The sequence below is a fragment of the Emydura macquarii genome, unplaced genomic scaffold (assembly GCF_026122565.2).
Source record: "Emydura macquarii macquarii isolate MOO-44397 ecotype Brisbane River unplaced genomic scaffold, CSIRO-AGI_Emac_v2 contig_2768, whole genome shotgun sequence".
Classification (NCBI taxonomy): Eukaryota; Metazoa; Chordata; order Testudines; family Chelidae; genus Emydura; species Emydura macquarii.
Window position 1 is genome coordinate 10583403 of NW_027132905.1, and position 13507 is coordinate 10596909.

General features: G+C 35.7%; 1 protein-coding gene across 2 annotated transcripts in view; it reads right to left on the reverse strand.

Moving 5' to 3' along the window:
• RAPGEF6 (Rap guanine nucleotide exchange factor 6) overlaps positions 1–13507 on the reverse strand; it is a 230283-nt gene that overhangs the window by 37798 nt on the left and 178978 nt on the right. For both annotated transcript variants that reach the window (XM_067566525.1, XM_067566522.1), the window contains exons 18-20: positions 9460–9700; positions 6407–6790; positions 629–840 (exon numbers count right to left, since the gene is read on the reverse strand). In XM_067566525.1, the coding sequence (XP_067422626.1) occupies positions 629–840; positions 6407–6790; positions 9460–9700 (837 nt within the window). The remainder of the gene's footprint in view (positions 1–628; positions 841–6406; positions 6791–9459; positions 9701–13507) is intronic.

The window sequence follows — 13507 nt, forward strand, 5'->3', positions numbered from 1 at the left end:
TCAGTAGGGGAGAAATGAAACAATTTGACTATGCACAGATTTATTTTATGTTAAAATGGTGCAAAAATGAATCTGACGTTTACCCTTTTAAATTAGTTCACGCAATTCTGAGACAAAACAGCTGAAAACTTGGCATATTTAGAATCCTTTAAGCTTTAATCATGTTGAATGGAAAACTGTTAACAAGGGAAGTATTTTAAATACGGGGAAGATTTTAAAGCAAAATTAAGAGTTGCTGTATCCTGGTAACCATCTGCAAGCCATTACATGAATCTCACTCTACAAACACTGTAATGATGAATTTTTATGACAGAAACATATCTGAAGTGTTCTTAACATTGTTTAGTACAGTCAAAAGCTCTTCTATCATAACCTCAGAGGTAGTTAATGACTATTAATTGCAGTTTTTAAAATATTTAACATCTACACTGAATTTTTCATTTTTGTCTAGGATCTGCTTCCTCTATTATGCATTCTGCATTATATTTCAATTTAATCAAGGGTAGAATACACAGTGAATTATACTAGTTATTCTTTTAGTCGTATCATCTAGACCACTGAACACAAAAGAAAGGATTAAAATATTATTCTATGCATTGATTTATTATTTCTCTACGTAGAGAATTACCTTCATGTAGAAATGTAATATCCTTCTTGACAACAGGAAAGAGTGGAATAATTGGAGGCTGCATGCTCTGACTGCTAAGAATGTTCCGATACTTTGCCATGTTTCTAGATGGATCAAAAAGATCTTGAAGGTCTCTAAGGTGCTTTTCATACTTGCTTGGCAGCTTTTCCCAGGTACCTCTGAGTCGTGCTACTGGTGCCAGATTTAGCCCACTGTAAAAGATAATTTTTCCATTATCAGTTGTTAAATGGAGACTATTGAATTTAATAAAGTGGTGAAGGCTTTTATTCTTTTTTAAAAGGGAAAATAGATTTTTAAAAGGTTAATTTTAAACCTGGGTGTTTGCCACGCTGCAACCAAGTGAGTTACCAACAAGTCACTGCTGGGCACTCTCCTGCACAGTGAAAATGAGACATGAAGAGTATGACAACTGTTTCATGGTCATAATGCACCAATTTCAAAATATAGTTCCAAGACAAATCTATTACTGATGCCCAGCTAAGTAAGCAACTATTTTCTGACAGTGAGACTCTATGCCAAAGAAAGGATATCAAGGGTGAAAAGTTAATGAGGTGATTAGGAGGTACAGTTACAGTGGAAGGCAAGAGGAGTCAGCAGCTCATTTATTACAAACTCAAGTGGGAAGAATTTTAAGAAGAACAGACTGGGAGCCTTTATAATGGGTAGTGTTGATCTGAAAATTGGTGAAAGAGGTAGATATGTTAAAACTTGTTATTACATCTGACTTTTTCAAATCATTGTAAAATGCACCCAAATATTATTGACAGGTACCTATTTTATAAATCAAATTACAAATCTCCATCCAATCAGTTAAAGTTGTGTAAGAATCATACAGGCTTACATTAATGACTTTTGTTAATTAGTACTGTGGATCCTTATATAGTTGCAGAACAGCAAGCTGCATTCTATTCTGCAGCATGCATCAACAAAATTATATGGTGAATTCTGATTCTCCAGAATCTTTATTGTAGATGGGTTAAGAACACACACAGCTTGATATTCAGATAGCTGGTTGACACTGCACTACTGACAATTAGAAAAATCTTGCTTTGATATGTACATTGAACAAACCTGGGAGGAAAAATAGGTCATTTATACTAAGCAAAATTACTTTAAAAAAAATTATGGCTACTAAAAAAGGTATCCTTTCCCTCATCCTCTCGCACAAACAATCTTTCTATGGGAAGTTTCTTTCTGTAGATATTAGATTTGGGTTTCAAACCAACCAATTTTGTATTCCATCTGTATTAGCTGGGTAGGTAGGTCAGTTAAATCCAGCTGCACCCCTGATTTTTCTGCTCAGTCACAACTAGCTTGCTCATGTTTGTAACCTGAAACAAGACCTATGATTTTAACATTTACACTGCATAGATTAGCAATATAGAAGAGTATTATTAGATTTTGTTGCACTTAAATCACTAAACTAACATTTGCTGTTATTGATCAAGACACTGCTCTATGAAACCAAAACAATTTTCCTTTCATTATATCTCTGAAAGGCGGAAAATAAATAAGCCTCTTTTTAATATGACATGGTAGGGATTAGATATAAAACTCTGCTTTATTACATTTTGCCTATGTTACCATAGAAAGCAAAAAATGAAAAACTTACTTTTCAGAAGAAAATTAACGTCTCATTTTCTTTTGAAACATAACAAATTAGGAAGGGTTTTTTTCCCTGATAAAATCTTACCCACTATCCTTAGGGGAAGATTGCGGTAGTAAGCACTGCCTTACACTGGGCAGCCACAGGAAAGTTTGAAAGAGACTATTTCTCCTTGAGGGGGAATTAAAAAAGGAAATGCACCTGCTGCACAACTCCTTAGGTGGGTGCATCATGAGCTACCTGGTGTGACCCACCAGATGCAGTGGCTGTTAGCATGCAGGGTTGGCATGTTATGGGGGAGTTGTGCCACAAAGAGACAAAGGATTGCAATCACAACTGGCCTTACTCTAGGGACAAATTGAGAGAAAGGCTCCTTGCACTGACTTTTTTCTTTGTGTGTGTCCCGTTCAATCCCAGATACAACCTGGCCTTTAATATGGTATCAGGACATTCTCCAGCCCCACAAAAAAGAGAGAGACCAGAATTGGATTCTGGGATGTCTAAATCAGAATTTTATGTTTGCCAAATTATTTGGCAGTTCTACAGAAAATATAACATTTGCAAAATGGGTTTGCCTATTCTTCAGCATGATTACCACATTAAATCCTTTGAATGTGAACAGAATTTTCAATTTGACCAGTTAAACCTCAGATAATAGTTAATCTTCCATCTGAAATAAGGTTCTCCATGATAAAACTTTTTTAAACCTTCCATTATAATGCAACAATCAAATAATAAAATCAATAAAGCAATTCAGTCTTTTAAGTGCTGTATTTTCCCCCAGGAATTTACAATTTAGGAAAACAAGCAAGGTGTTTCTTTTGCCGTTAACCTTAACGTGGCAGCAAAGAGTGTGATTAGCAGGTAATAGTATTTCATCTCTGGCCTACTACTTTAGAATCCTATATGAAGTTTTGTATTAGCTCAATCCCTAGAGGACAACAGTTCACAATATCGTCCTTAAGGAGGAAGACTAAAGATGGTGTAGATTGAAATTACCCCCAGGCTTCTAATTATAGGTGGAAACTTCAAAAACACTCTAGGCATTTGCAGATCTGCACTTTATCTACCTATTGATACATTTAAGGACTCTCTGATATAAGCATAGAATGGGCTAATGCTCTGATTTAACAGTCTTTTGTGACACTCATATGCTTCCAGTGCTGGAGAAGAAGGGAAATCTTTTTTACTATGCTCCTTCTTGTTGAAGGCATTTGGATTCACAGATTATTAATGAAAAGGCTTCAAAGTAATATTTCAGCATCTGATGTTATGAACAGGTCAAATGAGAATTCCTTTCAATCAATATACATCAAGGTATTTGCAATAATAATGTAATAATAATAGTGCACAAATAAATTGATTAGTATCCAATATATTTTAATACACTTTATTTAAAGCAGGGTTGTACTGGTGCTTGATGATTCTGATTGTTTTATGAAACAAGAATTTGCCAAAGAATACACACAGTATTTCTAGTGGCATTTTATTGTATTAATTTCTTAAAACAGAATCAGTATCTATTTAGATACAGATTGGAAAGTAAAAACAAATCTAATGAAGTATCACACAATTTAGATTTACAGTCAGATTAGAAGTGTTATGATTACGAAGACTAAACTTGCATTAACTGTCATACTATTCTAGTCTGCTGGTTTAATGCCACTCCGTTGTAGAGAAGGGTACTTTTCACATAACACTACTATTTGCACTTTGTAGTGCCCACAAATATTTAAAATGCTTCAAAATAAACATAGAAAGACAGTTCTGATCCAAGAAGGTTAAACTCTCACAGTGGAAGTATTCTATGTAGGTCTGCATGCAGAGGAGCAGAAAATGTTTGCCATTTAATACATGCAAACATATAATATAGGAATTTATTTAAGCAGGAAAATAAGGCACAAGTGAAGTTACTTTAAAAGTTTTGTATCGTTCTAGTCATACTATAAGGAGATTACAGAAAATGAACAAGCAAGAATACCACATGATACAGGAACTTAAAGATCTTAGTTTACAAGGCTAAAGAAACTCAATCTATATTCTTTAGAAAAAAGCAGTTTAAGAAAATGATGAAAGTGTTGGACACACACCAAAAAAGCATCTAAGGTAGGATACCACCGAGTCCTACAAACTCCTGAAGGCACCAGAATGGTTTCATGCTGCGTCTTAGGATTTATAATGTACACAAGATAAGTGGAGAAAAGCTTGACCAGGGATGGTGTCCTGTACTAAAGCAATTTGGGAGGATTTAGTTTTGATAGGAGTAATTAATTTACTATTGTGAACCACTATTGGGATAGTTTCAAATGGCAGGACAAATATTTGGCTCTATGCATTTTAGAAAATGTGTGACAACTTTGGTTCCAATAAAGCAATTAGCACTACACTTACAGGATGCTGTTCAAACAATTATTTCAGTTACTGTATCAGTAACGTTGAACAGCTCATACATCTCTGTCTGAAAGGATGAATTAACATTTTATTGGAAAAAAGTAACTTCTCTATAAAATCACCCACAATAAGATTTTTTTTTTAAAAAAAAAGAAACTCTCCAGAATGATCTATTGGGAAAATAAGATTACACCTCTCTCTATATCAAAAGAAAGTGAATTTTAATACCATGCAGTTATGTAATTTACCATTGTAGTGATTAATGGAATAAAAAAATGGTTAGAAATTTTGTTTAAACCAAGTACAAAGTTGTATAAATATCAGATTAAAAAAGCACTAAAACTGAATAATTTTAATCCCATACAAAATGTACACAACTTTTCCTTTTCACTATTGTCAAATTGTTTGCATATCAGATAAATCATGGTTCCTATAAATAAAAGCTACCAGTCACAACAATGTGCCTCCAAACAGACAGAAATAATTATGCTAAGAGAAGGAAGGCGTCATCTAGATATAGTATGCCAAACTGCAAATGGGTTACTTGTTGCATAGCCTAAAAAAGGCAAGTTTTCCTAGAAATACACATTGGCTGATTTATCGAACAAGACTTCAATTCTTAGAGGGCCTGATGAAGACAAAATCTAGTGAGGGAGAGTAACTTCTACCCACAATAAGCCATGAGAAATTAGGCATTAGGAAATGGAGATGAGGGTTTCTATTTCTGTATATCTACATGTACAGTATAGTGGCTCTGAGTGTCATACAGTGTGCTGTAAAGGATCTGCTCAGGATTCACTTCACATGTGGATAGCCCCCAATAAAACAGAAGCAGACATTTTCTGTAAATCAGGCTGAAGGAATTAAAGGGGTAGGGGGACTTCAAATGTAATAATTCTCAGAAATAGTATTGGTGTTGATTGGCTGAAAAATTAGTTCAGAGAGAAGTATTATATAAAACGGTCTGTCTTTTTGATGAATGATGGGGGCCTAACCAGTTGAGAACAGGGCAATATTTGTTTAGCTCAGACTATTCAAGTCAATGAAATTGCACATGGTGTAAATCAGAATTGCACCCAAAATGCAAAGAAAGCCCAAATATATTAAATTGAGAGAACAGAAAAGGGGCTGAGTGATTGGTTAATTTAAGCTAGCAGACTAAAATGAGACAGCCTGTAGAATGGGTGGGGGAAGAGTCTATACGGGTGAGAAAAAAATAATGTAACTGCCTTATCTCAGGTTGGCTTCAAATACATAGGGAGAAAGTAATGAGCAGTGAGAAAAGGGGAAAAAGGAAGTATGCTCAACAGTCCAAAGTACTCAGGAACCAGAGAAGCAGAGCAACCACAGATAACAGCAGCGATATTCAGCAGGTTTCTAAGGCTTATAAGCCAAGAACACTCGTCCAAACGCTCTTTCTCTCTCTTACCCTCACGGACAGGAAAGTATGCACAGTTAACAGTTAAGGAGCAAGCACATAAACCACAGTACAAACACTAAAAGAAAAAAAAAAAAAACTGAGTGCAAGGCAGGGAAGAAAATGTAGTGAAATTGTACCTTTCTGTGCAGACTGATATGCTTTGCAACCTGAAAATGTGTTTTTAAAATACACTGTACACAAGTTATAGTCAGATTAAATATTTTCTTTTCTTCCTACAATAGAAATGCATTTGATGCCACAATCAGATTCAGCTCCAATTTAATGAGTAAAAAAATATAACATTCAGATTATCAATATCTGCAAAAGGATAATACTTTACCTTATAACTGCAAACATGGAATTAAAGTTCTTGCACTCTCGACAGTGGAGGGCGATTTTAATGAAATGCTTAACAATCTTCATTCTTTTGAGCTGGTTGGACTCTGTTAAAATTTCTGTGGCAACCCAGAATGTCTCTTGGTTAATGACATCTTCAAACTGTTTCAGGTGAGCATTTCCTGTTTTGGAGTCCATCTTATAGAGGTCATCGATATATTCAGTAGGTTCAATATTGCGAAATAATTCAAAGTCCCTCATTGATAGCTGAGTAGCCACCTCAATGGTGCTCAGCTGTAGAAGAGAGATCTGACTCTCTCTAAGCAGCTCCTGGGCATCCTCATCTGAGCACAAAGTCTCTGTTTCCATATTGTTTTTCAGATAATACCTAAAGGATAATTATATAATAATAATAAACTTTAGAGCAGCTCTTCTCTGATGTTCTCAAAGTACTTTACAAACCATTAAGTTTAACAACATCCCTTGATGCCTTGGCATTATCCCTACTTGACAGATCTACCAACTAGAGAGAGGTTATCTATAATGGACATGCCTAGCACCTAACAGTGAGAGGCAATTCGGGAATGGAACTCAGGTGAGTTCCAATGCTCAGCTTCTTACTCTACTCACTGAGCAATGCTATTATTACTAAAGTAAAAAAGTTCAATATACTATGAGATCATTTTAATCTGTTCTTCCTCTTCATTAATCACTACTAGTTTCTATATACTAGCCTGCAATTGTGTATAATAGCCTTGCCCTTCAGGAAAAAGTCAGTATCTTGTCTGTCTGCAAATGCAGCAGTAAATTAACATTTTGAATAGCCCTGGATCCTGAGAAATATTTGAAATCTTTATATAAACGTATTTTCCCATTTTATATAACATAATATAGTAATATGTACATGAAGCACACAGTACTCAAGAAATGAAAAGGCATGCAAGAAAATCACTTTCATGGTCCAAAGGAGATCACTTACAGATATAGAAATTACTCTCCTTCATAAATTCTGTTGTCCTGTTAGGAAAACTGAACAGAATTTTACATTTTGTCACACAACTTCTGGTCTGGATCAGATCATCAGACAATGAGCTAAAGCCCTTAACGTTTGTGAGACAACTCACAATGGTTTACATAAAACAGATGCATGTATCTTAAGTTAATATCAACTACAGTAGAACCTCAAAGATATGAACACCAGAGTGACGAACGGACCACTCAACCGAACACCCTGTGAAACCGGAAGTAAGCAATCAGGCAGCAGTAGGAGTGTGGGGGGCATTGTATTGCAAGGTTGGCATGCAGAGCAGAAACAGTCCAGGGTCTGCACTGTTCCTGTACACCAAGGGCGCTGTTTCACCCCCTCCCATCCCATCCCACTGGGAGAGGGAAGCTGTTTTCACCACCACCCTACCGCCCTGCTCCAAAGAAAGCTCCCTGCTGATGCTGCTGCAAGAAACTGAAGGTTACAGCTGGAGCCTGGCCTGGCCTTGAGCTGGAGTGGGAATCAGCTGCGCTCTGGAGGAGTTTTAAAGAGTCACAGCCTGTGCACTTATGTGGCGCAAGCTTTGCCCGTGGCTGCATTCCTGGATCCTGCCAGCACCTCTGGGAGTGTAAGGGGCACGGGAGGGAAGGGTGCTGACAGCCGGCTGGCACCAACCCCCTGCCACATGCTGCCTCTGGCGTGTGGCAAGGAGTGCACTGAGCAGGACGAACCCTGGGGAGAGGGGGCTAAGGACTTGGGCTTGTAGCGCCAAGGGAACAAGGCAGGCCCCCCCAGTTCAGCCCAAAGGCAAGAACCAGGAACAGGACAGGGAGCTGCTTGCAAACCAGACAGTGCTGCCAGGTGCCACCTTTGCAGAGATCTCTCCCAGCCTCTGCTGGAAGACATTGACTACAGGGTACTGTACCATAATGTTTACAAACATTTCAGAGTTACAAACAACGTCCATTCCTGATGTGTTCTTATCTTTGAGGTTCTACTGTAACTGCAATATTACATTTTAGGAAAAGAAAGTTATTGTATCTTTTGATTAGAAGGTAGATATGGTAATTATCACCAGATTATATCAATTATTCCTTTTTAATGTAAACCACTGTATATCTTGCACTGACCTGCTGAACTGAGTTGTTATCTAGTGACTGAACTTATTTAAAACTGTTTTTTTTTTAAATACTAAAGTTCATTCATCATGTATTACTCAGATGCTATACTTGTCTAACAGGCAAATATCCAAATACAACTTGTCATGCACCTCTCTCTCTTTAGAATGATGGATAACACCACAGCAACAACTAAAAATATTTGTAGGTGGACTCACATTCCTACATCCACGGTGAAAGTGTTTTTTTGTAACAGAGCGTAGTAAGTTATGACCATCCCTTAAACTCAGTTTGGGAGCTCTGAAATAATTGCAGTGGCCTGGAAAGCTTTCTTGCTAACTCCTGAGAAACTAGACAAGAGAGTTCTGAGAGCTATTGGCATTTATGGAGGAAAAATCTTAGCCCTCATCTCCCAGGAAAACATACTTAGCAGCTGTAGGAAGCGTTCCTCCTAGTACTGATTAATGGCACTGGAGTTCAGTGTAAGTAAACATTTTACAGATGGACAGCACCAGAGATCATAAATATCAGAATGCAAGGAATAGTTCCCATCAACTTTAGGTGGAAATCATCTCTCTTCCTCACCTCAAGAAAGCCTGAGATTATAATTATGTGCTGAGTGGACGTATAAAATATTTTATTTCTGCCATAAAAGCAGGAAAAAGCAGACAGCTCAAATAAACACAGAAAACAGAGAACATTATAATTACAGTGTAAAATAATTCAAAGCTACTTATTTGCACATAACCTAGGGCAGCAATTCTGTTTTTAAGTTTGTTAGAATATTTGTGTACACTGAAATAAATGCTTACATCTTTAGCAGTTCTCAGTAATACAAGAGACAATTTTAGGCTCTCTTCTTCTGTTTTAATGGGGACACTGTTCTGTGATATTTCTGTCAAATGCTTCACCTTTAAAGACAAAGTCAAACAAAACAAAAAAGTACACTTTTACCTTCCATTGAGCTGGATTCTGTCTGCTAATTTGGAGAATTGATCTGGAAGCCTTCTCTGTTTGATGACTCCCTCAGGACTAACAGACACCTCACAGAGAGAGTAAGTTTCTGAGGCTCCCGTCAAGTTGAATTCATGCACTGCATGACTCACAACTTCTTTTGCTGTAGTGTCTTTGCTGATTATGATGTAACAACTTTGTTGATCTGCTTTGAAAACTCTTATAACTTGATCTGGAATATCTAAATTTAAAGAAAAACAACTTTAAAATGCAAAATGACTACTTCCCTTGAAAGGATAAAGAAGTATATGACGTATCATCTGTCAGACAAAGGTGGGGTGGGCAACATTTAGGTCTTGATAAAAAGTAAATTTTCTATAAAATATTAGTTCTCTTCTTCCTAAACAAAAAATAAAAATCCATCCTGTTTCTTCCATAATTAAGAAAAGTTAATTACTTTTACTGGATGAGGTGTTGTAGCTGTGTTGATGCCAGGATGTTAGCGAGACCAAATGGGTTAGGTAATGTCTTTTACTGAACCAATTTCTGTTGGTGAAACAGACAAGCTTTCAAGCTACTCCAAGCTCTTGGTACCATTCAAGGTGAAGTCCCTCAGAATATATGCTAACTACTTATACTAAACTATCTTTTCAACCTTCCATTAGCTGTGACACTCCTGCATACCTTTCCCAGATCTGATGAAGTGCTCTGTGTAGCTCTAAAGCTTGTCTCTCTCACCAACAGAAGTTGGACAATAAAAAGACACTACCTCACCCACCTTGTCTCTCTAATTACCCTCACTGTCTGTTATTATCAGGTCTGAATTGTAATACAATATAATCTATCTAATTATCTTATTTTTTATACGTTTTCCTGCCCACCAGTTAAAGTGACAGAATTATATAGAGCGTTACTGTATCTAGCTTTCTACAGAAATACTAGGGAAATGTTCGTGACAATAGATTCAGAGTTCATTTTTTAAGGCTTTGATCTACAATATACTGTCTGAATAGATAACTATTTATTCTGCACTTATTCATGCTACTTAATGGCACTGAAATTTAGGATATAACTATACCTGAAACAGATTATAAAAGAAAATAAATGTGAATTATGACGCTTCATGTTTAGTTTATTAATTCAATCTTCTTGTGGACTCTATTGAATAGTATTGTTATTCTTGTGCTTAATTTTTCAAAACAAATGTTTCTCTCTTGGGGAAGTGACATGAGAATAGATAGTGCACAGTACTTTAAAATTTAAGGGACCACACACTTATATACTATTTGTAAACTGATAGTGCAATCTACAGCACTTGTGCTTTTGTAAGAAAGAAAGATACTTTCTAGTAACTGGAATTCTCTAAATATATATTGTTTCTGAAGAATCATACTCTAGGAGTCAACTGTCTTGTCTTCTGAGTTCAGAACCATTCTAAAAGCAAACTTTTTGAACCAAGTGTGCAACTGTATTATACTGTGGTACTGTCTCCTTAAAATTAGTAATGTTTAATCACCAGAAGGCCTTCAATATGAGAGAGTCTCTTACATGATGCACCCACACTCAGGGTCTGCATGGTCACAGTCTGTAGAAGCCATCTTATCATGAAACTAATTAAATAGTTCTGCTTTAAAACTTTATATCCCTGGTCAAATTTTGGCTCCTGAAGTATAGAGGCTGCAGTATATTCACGAGGAAGATACACTCAACTGCCTGACAGTGCTAGAAAGCACAACACTAATTAACTCCTACAGCAGATATTCAATTTACTCCAATTACTGTCCTCCATTTCTCTCACTGTCATTTGACCAACCTTTTATAACCTCAGCGGCAATGCAGAATCCATGGGTTGATATGTACGTACCTTTCACCACCTAGCTGAATTGTGTAAAACTGTCCAAAGATCACAAGACAGGGCACTCAGTGCCTACAATCAAGGTTTGAAGGGGTATTTAATGAACCAAAAATTTCCCCCAGAGAAATTACTCTGCCGATTTATCTATTTAGGTTCTTAAAAGGGCAGTTATCACTTGTAGTATACAGAGACAAAGTAAAAGAGAATTGCATTTAAATGAAGAGTTTTCCATTATGCTTATCCTACTATTCTACCCATTAACTTTTCCATAACTTCAATAATTTATTATTAATTATTAATTTAGCATAATTTATTACATGGTAAAAAATAAAGACCAGTTAATTGACTATGAATTTAAAAGCAACTTCTGGTCTGCTGCTCCTTGACTCAGGAGTGAACAGCAATAATGTGGTAGCAAGATTTCCAGGGGAAAAGAATAATAATTGACGAGTTGATGCCATCAACCTTTCCCAGTTGGAAGAAAAAAGCCCCAGCAGAGCTGTAACTGAATTGAAGAAAGGAGGAAACAAGGTATTAATAAAATGGAGGGCAAAATAAAGTGGTGAATGAAAACTGATTCTACCAGCTTTTTCACTATGAGTCAATATATTTGTATAGAAAAAACAACTTGGTCACAGTGATGGATGATGGACAACTAAAGTTTAGATTTCCCATATGAATAGGGGAGGGGGTAAGGAGAAGGATAAAATAAAAATAATTTTTTCAGATAAAATAAAAATAATTTTTATGTAAGTATTAAGTTGAAGTGAAAATGCTGAGAACAACATGGCAAATATTTTATTAGGAAAAAGTATTTATGTTGTTAAGAAAAATCAGAAGCCAACAAAGGGTCATCTATAACCTTCAAAGGAGTAATGAAACCTTAAAAAACAATCTGTCTGTATTGAATAAACAAGCAATATAAATGTCTGATTCTTACTAACAGTATTTGATGTTAAAATGCCTACAAATTCAATGTTTAAAGCAAACAATTTTGAAGCCATTATGAAAATTTATGAAGAAACTTATCTTGATATACCTGTTAAAATCTACAAAATGCACGGGTTAGAACCTATAAATAGGAATGAACTATTGCTTAAATTTTTTTTGCTATTTTATTAAAAGCTGTAATATTCACCAGTCACAAAGAGAGACATACTAAAGCCTAATGCCAACTATTTTGGTTTGGTTTATGTTACTGGTTTTTCTATTTGTTTTTGTTTTTTAGGCAAATAGTATTTTAAAATTCTATTTTCCCATTCAAGATTTAATTTGTGATTATAATAGGGGAAAGAAACAATGGGCATTCAAGTTGGCAAGCAAAAAGCTGTATTACAAAAAATCAAAGATAACAACACCTCGCCCTTATGCCTTTTCATCAGCAGATCTTCAAGTGCTTTCCAAAGGAGGCCAGTATCATCCCCATCTTACAGATGAGAAAACTGAGGCACAGGGTGGGGAAGTGACTTGCCCAAGGTCACTCAACAGGCCAGAGGAATAGAATCCATGTTTCCTGAGTCTCAGTTCAGTGCTTTCCCCATAAGCCACAATGTCTCCCCCCCAAAATAAATAGCTGATTTAGTTAAAAATGGGTTATAAAGCATGCAAATGTCCAATAAATAACAACAATAATCCTAAGAATAAAGTTTATGGTGCAAATAACAAGCATGAAAAAATTATAAACATATATTGGCCATTAAAAACTACGTTCATTTCAACAGACAAGACATGCAATACGAAGAACTTTAGGCTACCAGAACTCAGGATACTTACAGTAAAAACCAACAGCTGCAGGCAGAAAAACAAAAATAAATCTATTTATGTAAATATAAGATCTAGAGACTACAAGAATAGTCAAATGAATGTAATATGTAGAGCTGCCAAAAAATATTTTAGACTTCCCTCCATTCAAAAATGACTTTGCACACGCGTAATAGTAAACTAAATACTGACCAAAGTTAGAAAGATGAACTAGGTACAGCTAATGACTATGGAAAATCCTACACCAATATTAAATCAAGATTTTTAGAAAAGTGTGTTACATATAAAAATACAATGAATTTGCAACAAGAAGTGTCATGGATATTTATGTATAATATAGATCGATAGATAGATAGATAGATAGATAGATAGATAGATATAGATATGCACATCTATTTTATAAGAGAAGTTCTGAAGATAAATATAAGTTAT